This window comes from Triticum dicoccoides, chromosome 7A (assembly GCF_002162155.2).
Source record: "Triticum dicoccoides isolate Atlit2015 ecotype Zavitan chromosome 7A, WEW_v2.0, whole genome shotgun sequence".
Classification (NCBI taxonomy): domain Eukaryota; kingdom Viridiplantae; phylum Streptophyta; class Magnoliopsida; order Poales; family Poaceae; genus Triticum; species Triticum dicoccoides.
In genome coordinates, this window is record NC_041392.1 from 644,337,411 (window position 1) to 644,352,397 (window position 14,987).

Genomic DNA, 14,987 nt, shown 5'->3' on the forward strand with positions numbered 1-14,987 from the left:
TAAAAGAATTCAGAGAAGATTCAAATATTATTCATAGATAGACTTGATCATAAACCCACAATTCATCGGTCTCAACAAACACACCGCAAAAAGAAGATTACATCGAATAGATCTCCACAAGAGAGGGGGAGAACTTTGTATTGAGATTCAAAGAGAGAGAAGAAGCCATCTAGCTACTAACTATGGACCCGAAGGTCTGAGGTAAACTACTCACACTTCATCGGAGGGGCTAGGATGATGTAGAAGCCCTCCGTGATGACGGCCCTCTTCCGGCGGAGCTCCGGAACAGGCCCCAAGATGGGATCTCGTGGATACAGAAAGTTGTGGCGGTGGAATTAGGTTTTTGGCTCCTGTTCTGATCATTTGGGGGTACGTGTGTATATATAGGAGGAAGAAGTACGTCGAAGGAGCAACGAGGGGCCCACGAGGCAAGGGGCGCGCCCTAGGGGGGGCACCCTCATGACCGCCTCTTTTGTTCCTTGGAGCAGAGTCCAAGTCTCCTGGATCACGTTCGGTGAGAAAATCACATTCCCAAAGATTTTATTCCGTTTGGACTCCGTTTGATATTCCGTTTCTTCGAAACACTGAAATAGGCAAAAAAATAGCAATTTTGGGCTGGGCCTCCGGTTAATAGGTTAGTCCCAAAAATAATATAAAAGTGGGAAATAAAGCCCAATATAGTCCAAAACAATAGATAATATAGCATGGAGCAATCAAAAATTATATATACGTTGGAGACGTATCAGGCATCCCCAAGCTTAATTCCTGCTCGTCCTTGAGTAGGTAAATGATAAAAAGAGAATTTTTGATGCGGAGTGCTACTTGGAATAATTTCAATGCAAATCTTCTTAATTGTGGTATGAATATTTAGATTAGAAAGATTCAAGACAAAAGTTTATATTGACATAAAAAATAATAATACTTCAAGCATACTAACAAAGCAATTATGTCTTCTCAAAATAACATGGCCAAAGAAAGTTATCCCTACAAAATCGTATAGTCTGGCTATGCTCCATCTTCACCACACAAAGTATTTAAATCATGCACAACCCTGATGACAAGCCAAGCAATTGTTTCATACTCTAACTTTTTTCAAAACTTTTTCAATCTTCACGCAATACATGAGCGTGAGCCATGGATATAGCACTATGGGTGGAATAGAATGGTGATTGTGGAGAAGACAAAAAGGAGGGGAAGATAGTTTCACATCAACTAGGCGTATCAACGGGCTATGGAGATGCCCATCAATAGATATCAATGTGAGTGAGTAGGGATTGCCATGCAACGGATGCACTAGAGCTATAAGTATATGAAAGCTCAAAAAGAAACTAAGTGGGTGTGCATCCAACTTGCTTGCTCATGAAGACCTAGGGCAATTTTGAGGAAGCCCATCATTGGAATATACAAGCCAAGTTCTATAATGAAAAATTCCCACTAGTATATGAAGTGATAACATGAGAGACTCTCTACTATGAAGATCATGGTGCTACTTTGAAGCACAAGTGTGGTAAAAGGATAGTAACATTGTCCCTTCTCTCTTTTTCTCTCATTTTTTTATTTATATATTTTTTTGTTTGGGCCTTTTCTCTTTTTTTATGGCCTCTTTTTATTTGGGCTTCTTTGGCCTCTTTTTTTTCGTTCGGAGTCTCATCCTGACTTATGGGGGAATCATAGTCTCCATCATTCTTTCCTCATTGGGACAATGCTCTAATAATGATGATCATCACACTTTTATTTTTCTTACAACTCAACAATTACAACTCGATACTTAGAACAAAATATGACTCTATGTGAATGCATCCGGCGGTGTACCGGGATATGCAATATGACAATGATGGAGTGTGTCATGATAAACGGAACGGTGGAAAGTTGCATGGCAATATATCTCGAAATGGCTATGGAAATGCCATAATAGGTAGGTATGGTGGCTGTTTTGAGGAAGGTATATGGTAGGTGTATGATACCGGCGAAAGGTGCGCGGTATTAGAGAGGCTAGCAAAGGTGGAAGGGTGAGAGTGCGTATAATCCATGGACTCAACATTAGTCATAAAGAACTCATATACTTATTGCAAAAATCTAGAAGTTATCAAAGCGAAGTATTACGCGCATGCTCCTAGGGGGATAGATTGGTAGGAAAAGACCATCGCTCATCCCCGACTGCCACTCATAAGGAAGACAATCAATAAATAAATCATGCTCCGACTTCATCACATAACGGTTCACCATACGTGCATGCTACGGGAATCACAAACCTTAACACAAGTATTCTTTAAATTCACAACTACTCAACTAGCATGACTTTAATATTATCACCTCCATATCTCAAAACAATTATCATGCTTCAATCTTTTCTTAGTATTCAACACACTCAAAAGAAAGTTTCACAAATCTTGAATACCAAGCATATTATTATTAAGCAAATTACCATGCTATTAAGAGACTCTCAAAATAATTTAAGTGAAGCATGAGAGATCAATAGTTTCTTTAAAACAAATCCACCACCGTGCTCTAAAAGATCTAAGTGAAGCACATAGAGCAAAATTATAACGCTCAAAAGATATAAGTGAAGCACATAGAGCAAAACTACTTAGCTCAAAAGATATAAGTGAAGCACATAGAGCAAAACTACTTAGCTCAAAAGATATAAGTGAAGCACATAGAGTATTCTATCAAATTTTAATTCATGTATGGCTCTCTTAAAAGGTGTGTACAGTAAGGATGATTGTGGAATACTAAGACACAAAGACACAAATAATACAAGACGCTCCAAGCAAAACACATATCATGTTGGTGAATAAAAATATAGCTCCAAGTAAATTACCGATGGAAGTGGACGAAAGAGGGGATGCCTTCCGGGGCATCCCCAAGCTTTGACTTTTTGGTGTCCTTGGATTATCTTGGGGGTGCCATGGGCATCCCCAAGCTTAGGCTCTTGCCACTCCTTGTTCCATGATCCATCAAAAGAATTCACCCAAAACTTGAAAACTTCACAACACAAAACTCAAAATAGAAAACTCGTGAGCTCCGTTATCGAAAGAAAACAAAAGACCACTTCAAGGTACTGTAATGAACTCATTCTTTATTTATATTGGTGTTAAACCTACTGTATTCCAACTTCTCTATGGATTATAAACTATTTTACTAGCCATAGATTCATCAAAATAAGCAAACAACACACGAAAAACAGAATCTGTCAAAAAAACAGAACACTCTGTAGTAATACGTAGCTAGCGCAAGATCTGGAACCCCAAAAATTCTAAAATAAATTGCTGGACGTGAGGAATTTATCTATTAATCATCTGCAAAAATAATTAACTAAATAACACTCTTCAAATAAAAATTATAGCAGTTCTCGTGAGCGCTAAAGTTTCTGTTTTTTACAGCAAGTTCAACAAGACTTTCCCCAAGTCTTCCCAACAGTTCTACTTGGCACAAACACTAATTAAACACAAAAAACACAACCAAAACAGAGGCTAAATAATTTATTTATTACTAATCAGGAGAAAAAAGCAAGGAATAAAAATAAAATTGGGTTGTCTCCCAACAAGCGCTATCGTTTAACGCCCCTAGCTAGGCATAAAAGGGAGGATAGATCTAGGTATTGCCGTCTTTGATAGGCAATTCTTCGATTAGGCATCTACCATCTTTAGGAATTTCTTTATTTTTATTAATTATCAAACTTTTAGGCACAAGATCGAAAAATTCATTTGTAATAAATGGTTCCTTAATGATAGCAAAAAGATTGGGATGAACACTTATAGATTTAAGATCCGCAGTTTCCTTACTAGATGATTCACCCTTATTTTTAGGAACATACATAAGCTTGGCAATTTTAGTAGGAGGACTTGGAGTATTCTTTATGAAAGAAAAAGCGGTTCCCAAGTTTGTAATGATACCCTCAAGTTTATCAATTCTAGTAGAATCTAGGTTTATGTTCTCATTAACTACGGGTACCTTTTCTTTAATATTTTTCAAAGTCATTTCTACCTTAGATCCATATTGAGTAATTTGATTGTGGATCTTTTTATCTAGGTTTTCAATTGATTCAATAGTAGCAACTTTATTTTCAATAATTTCAAGTCTTTGCATAACATGCTCCAAAGTTAACGTGGTTCCATCTATACTACTTATAAAAGAGCAAACATTATCTTCTCTAAGTGCACCCCACAAAACGTACACGGATACATTACCACCGCATGATTGGTCCCACTAAACTCAATCTAACGGCTAGCCTTAACCGAATCTATTCTCTGTGTGTACTTAGCAATTTACATTGACTGACCGTACTCCACCGCGGAGGAAAATATGAAAGTCCATGCCTGGTCAATTAGGAAACTATAATCACGGACACATCCTATTAAGAAACTAATCACGGGCACATCTAATTATTAGGAAACTAATCACAAACCCATCCTATTATTAGGAAAAAAATCACGCACGCATCCTATTATTAGGAAAATAATTACGAGTCATCCTATTAGGAAATTAATCACGGACACATCTAATTATTGGGAAACTAATCATGGCTGCATCCTATTAGATAACTAATCACAAACGCATCTAATTATTAGGAAACTAATCGCGAGTGCATCCTATCGTCTCCTATCAAGGAATCGTGATCGCGAGTCGGCAGCCGTCACCAGCCCACCACCCATGCGAGCCACAATGAGAGACACGCGAGGAGGAGCTGCGGCTTCCTCTGAACACACTTCTACTGACTGCAACGACTTCGTCCACATCCTGGGCATGCTCTCCGGGAACCACCGGCATCCGCGTCGACTTCAGCTCCATCCACAACACCCACGCTGACAACCACCCACCGCCGAGGTCCTTCAAGTGGGGGCAACACTGAGTATCTTGGACCAGTATAAGTGGGCCAAAAAAGTTTGCCCCACAGCCATGCATGTAGATTCGCCTGGTCGCCAACCATCATCGTCCCCAGGGCGGTGCAGGTCTCAGCCATTGTGCAGCAGGTGAAGCTAATCACGGCCCCATCTCACTCGCCCGAAGCCACCGCCGACTCCCTCAGCTATGACGTGTGCTGCTCCGTTGGACACGCTTGTCCGGTACTCGCGCGTGGACGACGTCGTCCAAAGCTTATCCCGGCGCGTGGAGGCCGCCGCCTCAAAGCTAGACGACTGACTCACCTGCGTCGACAATGCCGCCCAGCTGGTGAGAGGACACGGTCGCCGCGGCCGCTCGCAGGCCTGAACTACGGAGACGCTCGCCTTCACGCAAACGCACCACACGCACGCATTAATCAAGTAAGTATCGAGTGTTGTTTTTTTACTGTCATCGCTACCTCGCTGGTGGTGACACATCTAGAAGTACAGGAACTAGAGATGAGGCAATGAGAAATAGAGGAGCGCTGGATCACACACAGAGACGTCCACCTTCTTTCTTTCTTTATTTTTTCACTGATTTTCGCGTACCTGCAACAGACATCCGTGTTTTTTTAAGTACTGACTACCGATTATTACATGGCCAACTCACGACTACATAGTGAACTCACAGACAAATTCGCTGAACCAAGACCTTACTTGCAGTCACGAAATTACATTTCACTAAAAAACCCAGAAGTTTGCATAAGTTTTAATGAAAAAAACTAAAGTTCGCATAAGTTTTACTAAAAAACCCTGAAGTTTGCATAAGTGTATTTGTTTGTCCAGCAGATACATGGCAATTGTAATTTTACATGAGCATTTTCAAACTGTCCTTATCTACAGTTGAGTTAACATGTTTTCCTGATAGAAAACTTGGACTACATACAAGAGAAGCAAAAACTGCATGTTGATTATGATGATGATGAATGTAGGATATTTTGTGGTCATGGTAAATTTTATATCATTTAGTACATAAACAATATTCACAATTTTATTTTATTACCATCAATTGTGTTGAGTTTCTTTCATATGTATGTATTGACCCTCTTCTTTAAATTAGATGTGATAGATGCGGAATGAACTCATACCACATGATCGCATACGAGCAATTCAAGAGGAATTGGAGGGATTCTTTCTTGACCATGTCATACATAAAGACGGAGAATGCCATGTGGAAGTTGAAATTGATTTTAGATGTTAGGGATTATAAGAGATGTTATATTGTATATATGTAGTAGTGTCGGATAGATATATACAAAAACTTGTTGTTCGATCAATCTCGGAGAAAAAGAGGTCACTTCTCTCTGTATATGTTCATGACGATCTTGTGTAATTCTTGACTAGAATTTGTTGGCACTAAAATGGTTCCTTAGCTTGTCCTAAGTGATATTTTCATGTGTGACTATACTTGCATAAATGTGTGCATATGAAGAATCATGATGAATCTTCTAACTAATTTTGAATTTTATACATTGAGAAAAGTGGGTGGTCTTTTAATACAGGAGACATGTTGATTAAGGAGAAACAATATTTCAAATTATTTGTACGAGTTGGAAATAAGAGATCGTGTAATTTATAGGGAAATTTCAAATTTATGAATAAATTGTATTGTATTAAGTTTAGTATAATATATTAATCCAAATAGATGCGTATTGCGTGTGCACACTTATTAGTTCAAATAGACGTGCGTTGCACGTGCACACTTACTAGTTAACCAAAAGAGGTGGTGAGCCAAATAAATTTAGCATAGCATTATAAAAATCAAAAGTATGGCTACCCAAGAAGTTCCCTCCGGTAATGGTATCGACGATATATCTATACCAAGGATTAACACCTACATAAAAATTGCGGAGAAGAACTAAGGTAGATTGCTTTCTAGTAGATCTATTTTGAGCATTGCAAATTCTATACCAAGCATCTTTTAGATTTTATCCCTCCCTTTGTTTAAAATTTAGAACTTCACTCTCGGGGGACAACGGAGAAGATATGAGACTAGTCATGACGACAAGCAAACAAGAGGCAAGCGGAAAAGAGAGGGAGGATAGAGAGAGAGAGGGCGAATAAAACGGCAAGGGTGAATTGGGGGGAGAGGAAAATGAGAGGCAAATGACAAATAATGTAATGCGAGAGATAGGGATTGTGATGGGTACTTGGTATGTTGACTTTTTGCGTAGACTCCCCGGCAACGGCGCCAAAATCCTTCTTGCTACGTCTTGAGCTTGCGTTGGTTTTCCCCAAAGAGGAAGGAATGATGCAGCAGAGTAGCGTAAGTATTTCCCTTAGTTTTTGAGAACCAAGGTATCAATCCAGTAGGAGCCCACGCTCAAGTCCCTCGTACCTGCACAAAGCGATAGCTACTCGCAACCAACGTGATTAGGGGTTGTCAATCCCTTCACGGTCACTTACGAGAGTGAGATCTGATAGATATAATATTTTTGGTATTTTTGGTATAAAGATGAAAAGTAAAGGCAAAGTAAAAAAGCAAAGCAAGATTAAAGTGATGGAGATTGATATGATGAGAATAGACCCGGGGGCCATAGGTTTCACTAGTGGCTTCTCTCAAGAGCATAAGTATTCTACGGTGGGTGAACAAATTATTGTTGAGCAATTGACAGAATTGAGCATAGTTATGAGAATATCTAGGCATGATCATGTATATAGGCATCACGTCTGTGACAAGTAGATCGAAACGATTCTGCATCTACTACTATTACTCCACTCATCGACCGCTATCCAACATGCATCTAGAGTATTAAGTTAAAAACAGAGTAACGCCTTAAGCAAGATGACATGATGTAGAGAGATAAATTCATGCAATATGAAATAAACCCCATCTTGTTATCCTCGATGGCAACGATACAATACGTGCCTTGCTGCCCCTTCTGTCACTAGGTAAGGACACCGCAAGATTGAACCCAAAGTTAAGCACTTCTCCCATGGCAAGAACTACCAATCTAGTTGGCCAAACCAAACGGATAATTCGAAGAGACTTGCAAAGATAACCAATCATACATAACAGAATTCAGAGAAGGTTCAAATATTATTCATAGATAGACTTGATCATAAACCCACAATTCATCGGTCTCAACAAACACACCGCAAAAAGAAGATTACATCGAATAGATCTCCACAAGAGAGGGGGAGAACTTTGTATTGAGATTCAAAGAGAGAGAAGAAGCCATGTAGCTACTAACTATGGACCCGAAGGTCTGAGGTAAACTACTCACATTTCATCGGAGGGGCTAGGATGATGTAGAAGCCCTCCGTGATGATGGCCCTCTTCCGGCGGAGCTCCGGAACAGGCCCCAAGATGGGATCTCGTGGATACAGAAAGTTGCGGCGGTGGAATTAGTTTTTTGGCTCCTGTTCTGATCGTTTGGGGGTACGTGTGTATATATAGGAGGAAGAAGTACGCCGGAGGAGCAATGAGGGGCCCACGAGGCAGGGGGCACCCCCTAGGGGGGGCGCCCCCCACCCTCATGACCGCCTCTTTTGTTCCTTGGAGCAGGGTCCAAGTCTCCTGGATCACGTTCGGTGAGAAAATCACGTTCCCGAAGATTTTATTCCGTTTGGACTCCGTTTGATATTCCGTTTCTTCGAAACACTGAAATAGGCAAAAAATAGCAATTCTGGGCTGGGCCTCCGGTTAATAGGTTAGTCCCAAAAATAATATAAAAGTGGAAAATAAAGCCCAATATAGTCCAAAACAGTAGATAATATAGCATGGAGCAATCAAAATTATAGATACGTTGGAGACGTATCAACCATCAGCCACAAATAGGAACAAAAATGGGGAGAGAGGATCACCTTGCCGAAGCCCGCACGTTGGTGCGAATGAATCCAAGAGGGTCACATTAAATTTAACCGTATATCTTACCGAGGTGACGCACGTCATAATTCAGTTCACCCAACGGCGAGCAAAACCCATCTTTTGCATCATTCGCTCCAAGAAGATCCAATCTCCCCTATCATAAGCTTTAGACAGATCCAATTTATATGCACAATAACTTTTGTTCGGGTCTTTTTCCTGTTGAATATAGTGAATGCACTCAAAATCAAGTAACGCATTATTAGTAATCATCCAACCAGGGACAAAGGCACTCTGTGCGGGTGAGATAATGTCATTCAATATGGGAGGCAGCCGGTTAAACAAACACTTCGCCACTACCTTGTGGATGATGTTGCATAAACTGATAGGCCGGAACTCCGTGAGCCGCTCTGGGTTGTCTACCTTTGGGATGAGAATGATGTAGGTGTCATTCACCCCTCCAGGCATGATCCCAGTCCGAAAGAATTCCTTCAACCCAGTGATAACCTGCTCTTTCATGACACCCCAACTCCTCTGAAAGAAGCGAGCAGGGAATCCATCAGGCCCCGGACTTTGAGAGGACCGATTTGAAACAGTGCATCCGCAATTTCCTTGTCTGTAAAATCTACACACAGTCCATCATTCATGGCATCAGTAACACGGGAATTAATTAAGTTAATCACAGGATCCGCACATAAGGAGGCGTCAGCAGAAAACAGATTAGAAAAATAGGATGTTGCCATCGCAGCCATGGACTCATGATCTTTATGCACCACTCCTGCATCATCAACAAGTGAATTGATACGATTTTTCCGCGCATGCCAAACCGCTTTCCGATGAAAGAAACGCGTGTTGCGGTCTCCCTTGCGCGACCACGCAACCCGAGATCTCTGCATCCAAAGCACCTCCTCTCTGTATAGGAGTTCATTCATCCTGTCAGTGGCCTCTCTGATCTCCTTTCTATCTGCATTCATAGACATAAGCTCTTCCAGGCGAGAGCGGGACTTATTAATTTCTTTTATAACATTACCAAATCCCCTCTAAAAATAGGGATTTTTTTCTTTAAAAAATAAAAGTAAAAATTAGGATTTTTGAAATTTTTTTGAATGAAAAACAAATTTAATACAACCTTCAAAGGATATATAGCAAGTTTTACTGTATTGTTCACAAGACAGCTTCGGTCCAACTGGTAAACGCCATGTCATTGCTTGATCTTCACCCTTCGCGGCCCTTGGTGGTATATTTTGTGGGGCGGAATAAAAATAGGGGTGTTCACTAGAGAGTAGGTCACAATGAACTAATAGGGAACGTGTTGTTAGCATGCTACACCGCTCTATAGCGTGTTGTTAGCGAGACAATTCTTAGCAGGTTACTTGCTTGGTCGATTTTAGTCTACTTGCTAGAGTACCACTATTATAGTGCTACATGCACAGTCGTCCTGTGAAATGAGCATGCCAGAATTTTCTAGATAGAGATAGAATGACGGCGTGGGGTCTTCACGGGCTGGCAGGCTGGCAGGGCAGTGATGCCCGCCACGCGAATCCCAGCCATGTTGACTGTTAGATTGTCCTATCTAATGGTGCATATTTGGCCACATTGTCTTTTAACTAAACGTAATAAATATGAGTCATTTGATTACAAAGATCCAACGGTCTGTATGACTCGATATTGGTATATTATAGATATAGATATTGTTTGAGAGAAGGTTTTACATATGATATGGGCCCTGTTTTCTTGCATGTCGGCCTGGTGCTCGATTTCTGTCTGAACTTGTTGGGCCGTCAGAGCCCAATAGTCACTCACACCCCACCCTTTTCATCCCTAAGGCCTTGTTCAGTTCTCATGGATTTAATCCACTAGGGGGTCCAATCCCTGCAGGGATTGGGTGAACCCCTTCCCTACACCCGATCCCCACTAATCCTTGCTAAGCCCTTCAGCAGACACCCCCCGCTACAAATAAGTGTTCGTTTTTGTCGCCTCGCTCGGGAGAGACAAGAGTCGCTCGGGAGAGATGGGAGTTGCGCTTCGCTCGGGATTCCTTCCACGGGGTGCTAGAGGGTGATTAGTTCCGCATGGATTTGAAGGGGTTTGGGTCGCGAAAGGAACACGCAGGACTTAAGCGAACGCAGAAATATGGGTGGGCATGGTTTATTCCCCTCGCGGGGGTAATCCGCGTGGACCCTAAAGAAAAATAAAACCTAGACGAAACCCTCGTGTTCTCAAAAAGGAAAAATAAAAAAGAGACGAAACCCTCATTCCTCCTGTATGCGCCATGGCCTCGCCGCCGGCGAAGAAGAAACCCCCAACCACCATACGCGACCTCGACCAAGACACCCTGCGCGAGATCCTCTTCCGCCTCCCCTCTCTCCCGAGCCTCGTCCGCGCCGCCCTCAGCTGCCGTGCCTTCCTCGACGCCATCCGTTCATCCCCAGCCTTCCGCCGCCGCTTCCGCGCGCTCCACCCTCCCCCACTCCTAGGCCTCTTCCTCAGCATCGAAGACGCCGTCATCCCTTCTTTCGTGCCTCTCCGCCGCCGGCCCGACCCAGACCTCGCCGCAGCCGTCCGCGGCGCCGATTTGTTCCTCACCCGTCTCCCAGTTCCCGAAGACGACATCTCCCTTCCTGTCGCCGTCCCCATCCCCAAAGACGGCAGGGAGGATGCCGTCCCCGTCCCAATCCCCGAAGACGCCAAGGAAGATGCCGTCTCCGTTCCCGTTCCCGACGACGGCGACGAGGATGCCATCTCCATCCCAGAAGAAGAAGAAGAAGACGACGACGATGACGACGACGAGGATGCCGTCTTCGAGTGGTCAATCTGCGACTGCCGCGAAGGATTCGTTCTTCTCGGCAACTGGAGCACCGAGCAAATGGCTGTCTACAACCCGCTCACGCGGACCCTGGACCTCATCCCCCTGCCGCCCCGCGAAAGCCGTGTGGGCTCGCATATTGATTTCTACATCCTCGCCTCGGAACAGGACTACCGGTCGTTCCGCATTGTGTGCGTCCGGCACAGCAAATGTGGGGCGCTCGCCATCGTCTTCTCATCAGACACAAGAAAGTGGAAGATCTTCCCATGGACAGACATTGACGGGTTCTGGCCTCAACATGGTAAGGTGGTGAATGGTTGCATCTATTGGACCATTGGAATGCCGACGGACGCCCGTGTGCTTAACACCGCCACGATGCAGTTCTTTCGGATGGATATGCCGCCGCGCGGGACAACTAATGAAACATTGACGGCTGGCGAGACCAAGGATGGAAGGCTCTGTGTGGTGTTCGCGCCTATAGTAGCACTGAGGCCCGAGTCAGCACTTGTTGTTTGGATATTGAGAGCCGATGCTGGCGATGCTGTCGAGAGATGGATGCTGGAAAAGTCGCTTCCATTGCAGGAGGTAGCTGGGATTGTTCGGTGTCAAGTTGAGGAGAATGTTAAAGTTCAACTCAGTGTTGATGCGATTATTGATGGCTTTGTGTACTTGTCTGCTTATTGTGGTGCGTGGGAGCATCATCATTCGACTCATTGGTTCCTATCCTACTGCGTGGAAAGAGCGGTGCTGAAAAAGCTTGACCGCATCCTTTATGATGCTTCCTATCCCTACATTATGCCATGGCCTCGTTCGTTGGTACACAGCAAGGTGAGCCCTCACTCAAGGTTGCTTGACTACTAAGCTTTATTTTTAAGTTATGAACTGTTCTCTTGCTTTGGCAATTTGATTTACTCATCTTAAAAAAGAATAAGTCAAGATGGTGAGGTGCTGTTGAGAATTGCGAATCATTTTGCACACCTTTGAGCATATAACAATCATACTCCTACTCACTCGATATTGGAAATGCCTATAAGATATTTCCAAGTTCTCTTCAAGAAACAAAAGGAGTAATCTACCTATGGTAATTTGATCTAGATCAAATAATAGCTAGAGATATCTCATGAGAATGTAAGATGTTCTGTATATCCAAACTAGTAAAATAACTTCATCCCTCCTTATGTCCTCAGTGATCATTATCGCCAGTTTCAGAACTGCAATAGAAGACTATTTCGAAGGTTAATCATGGTGGGCCAACCATTCTGTAATAGTTTTTATTAATTGGCCATGTTGTAGTTGCAAAGCCAAATAAGATGTTCTTTGTCTTTGTACTTTTCTTGATTGCATTGTTTAATAAACAGATACGGAAATGAGGAAAGATGGTCAGCTATTTCTTCAGCACGTTAGAAGTTACAATGCCATCTCTTGCCATTTCTTCTTTTTAGATAAAAAACTTTCACGTACATTTCATTTGGTGAGGCTGAGAACAGATCTTAAAATAGATTTCGAGCTATATCACCTAGATTATACTTAGGTATAGCTGATACTATTATCTCTGTCGTATGGAAGTTAAATCACTACTCTGCCCCTCGTACCAAACATCAACGACTTACTTAGTTCAGTGTTCTGCAAATCAAGATGTGGCTGCCCTCCTGCAGAAGTATTTTCTACCAGAATTTAATTTTTATGGCCCTGCTATATACCTTGACATGATAGTGCACACGTGGACTAGAGCAAAGGCTTAATGTTTGTGGCGTTTATTATCTTCAAGTAAGTATTTTGTGGCGATCAGCAAGATTTTTGCATTTTCAAATGGGAACTAGCTTATTTTGCGGCGTTTATTATCTTCAAGTATTTTGTGGTGATCATAGTCCTCTTGTTCATCGTGCATATACATTAAAAAATCTTAGACATCACATAGCTTGCTGTCCTATGTAGAAAATGGTTTGTAGTGCAACTATCTTTTTTCCTTCTCAGGTGCACGCCATTTCATTTGTATTAATAGGAAGGTTTCTACTTTGTAGTATAATTGTTAAGAGGCATATTGGTCCTAGCAATATATCATGAACGCCCTCTGTACTACTAGTAGACAGTTGAGCTAGATGAAATTATCTAGATCTCAGGTGTGCATGGTTAGCAATCCATTCTGGGCTTGCATTGTACTATACGTTAGCCTAGCAAACCGGGAGCAATTCCAGATTTAAACTGGGAACTAATTATCTGATATGCATGCCAGAAGAAAGGAAAAATCATCTTATCCAATATGGACGGCTGATTGCATTGATATCTGTTTTACAGCCAACCAACATCAAGTTAAAGGCTATGTGAGCTACCAGAGGCCATTGAAGTGATATCTGCTCATTAAGCTGCATCATCGGACTCCTTAAGGCAAAGGCGCAGAAGAAGAAACATTTGTGCCGTTTGATTTGTGCATGCAACGCAGTCGGTTCAAACTATGGATTTTGACTGAGGGATACTACCAAAGAAGCGGGGTGGCATATTTGCAAGGAGGGCTTCATCAACATGCAGCTAGACTTGTTGGTTCACACCAAGAGTCTAAACTATCTTCAGTTCGAACTTGCAATATTATGTCAGAACTTCCGTACAGCTCTTACATTTATTGGCCTTACAATTCTTTTCTGTTATTTTCGCCATTTTACTTTGATTTCCCCCCTTGTTTCTTCTTTCTTTTATTTACCGTTTTCCTTTGTACTGACCCCATGACCACTACCGATTTCGCATGTACAATACAATATTCAGTTTGTACATACCGGGTCATATAGATCCAGAGGCCAATATTTCCATGAAGGTTATTTAGCGCAATGCCTAGGGAGCTCCCTGAAATTTTATCTGGTTGTCTGGGCCCATGCAGTGTGCCGATAATGAGATTGTCACTACCTCCGTCCCAAAATTCTTGTCTTAAATTTGTTAGATACAGATGTACTGTATCTATATAAATTTTAAGACAAGAATTTTGAGACCGAGAGAGTATGAGTTATTGTGGCAAATTCCTGTGACACGCCAACAACACAACAAAGAGGATACCACAAATACCGGGAGCACCCAAAGCATTAATTGTTGGATGCACGAAGCATTTGGAATGTGGACCCAACAAACTTCTTTGTCGAAATTATTATTATTTTTTGAAAGATTATTGGAATCAACATCGATATAAAAAAAATCATTGATCATGGGTATTGGCATAATTTGATACTATTTAAAAGCATCATCAAAGTGAGTATTTCTTTTTCCTGCCCCCTCATATTGTTTATTGTGTACTTGCCAAAGGTCACTAGTAATATTTGGGCAAGGCAGCCCTGAATTAGTTTTTAAGTGATCATAGATGTTTCTCCAATCCGGACTTGAAGGACCTGACGGAACACTAGAATTTCCTGTAACAATTTGGAGGTGACAAGAATTACACATGTGAGGTAAATCTATTAGCCTTATAACCGGTTCACTTACCTTTAAACTTGCCAATTAGAAAGTCACC

General features: G+C 42.0%; 1 protein-coding gene across 1 annotated transcript; it reads left to right on the plus strand.

Moving 5' to 3' along the window:
- The first annotated feature begins 10,947 nt into the window (after positions 1–10,947).
- LOC119334297 lies at positions 10,948–14,302 on the plus strand. Its single transcript, XM_037606890.1, has 3 exons — positions 10,948–11,314; positions 11,498–12,325; positions 13,793–14,302. Exons 1-3 carry the CDS (start codon positions 10,964–10,966, stop codon positions 13,820–13,822), a joined length of 1,209 nt encoding a protein of 402 aa, XP_037462787.1. The 5' UTR covers positions 10,948–10,963; the 3' UTR covers positions 13,823–14,302.
- Positions 14,303–14,987: the final 685 nt, after the last annotated feature.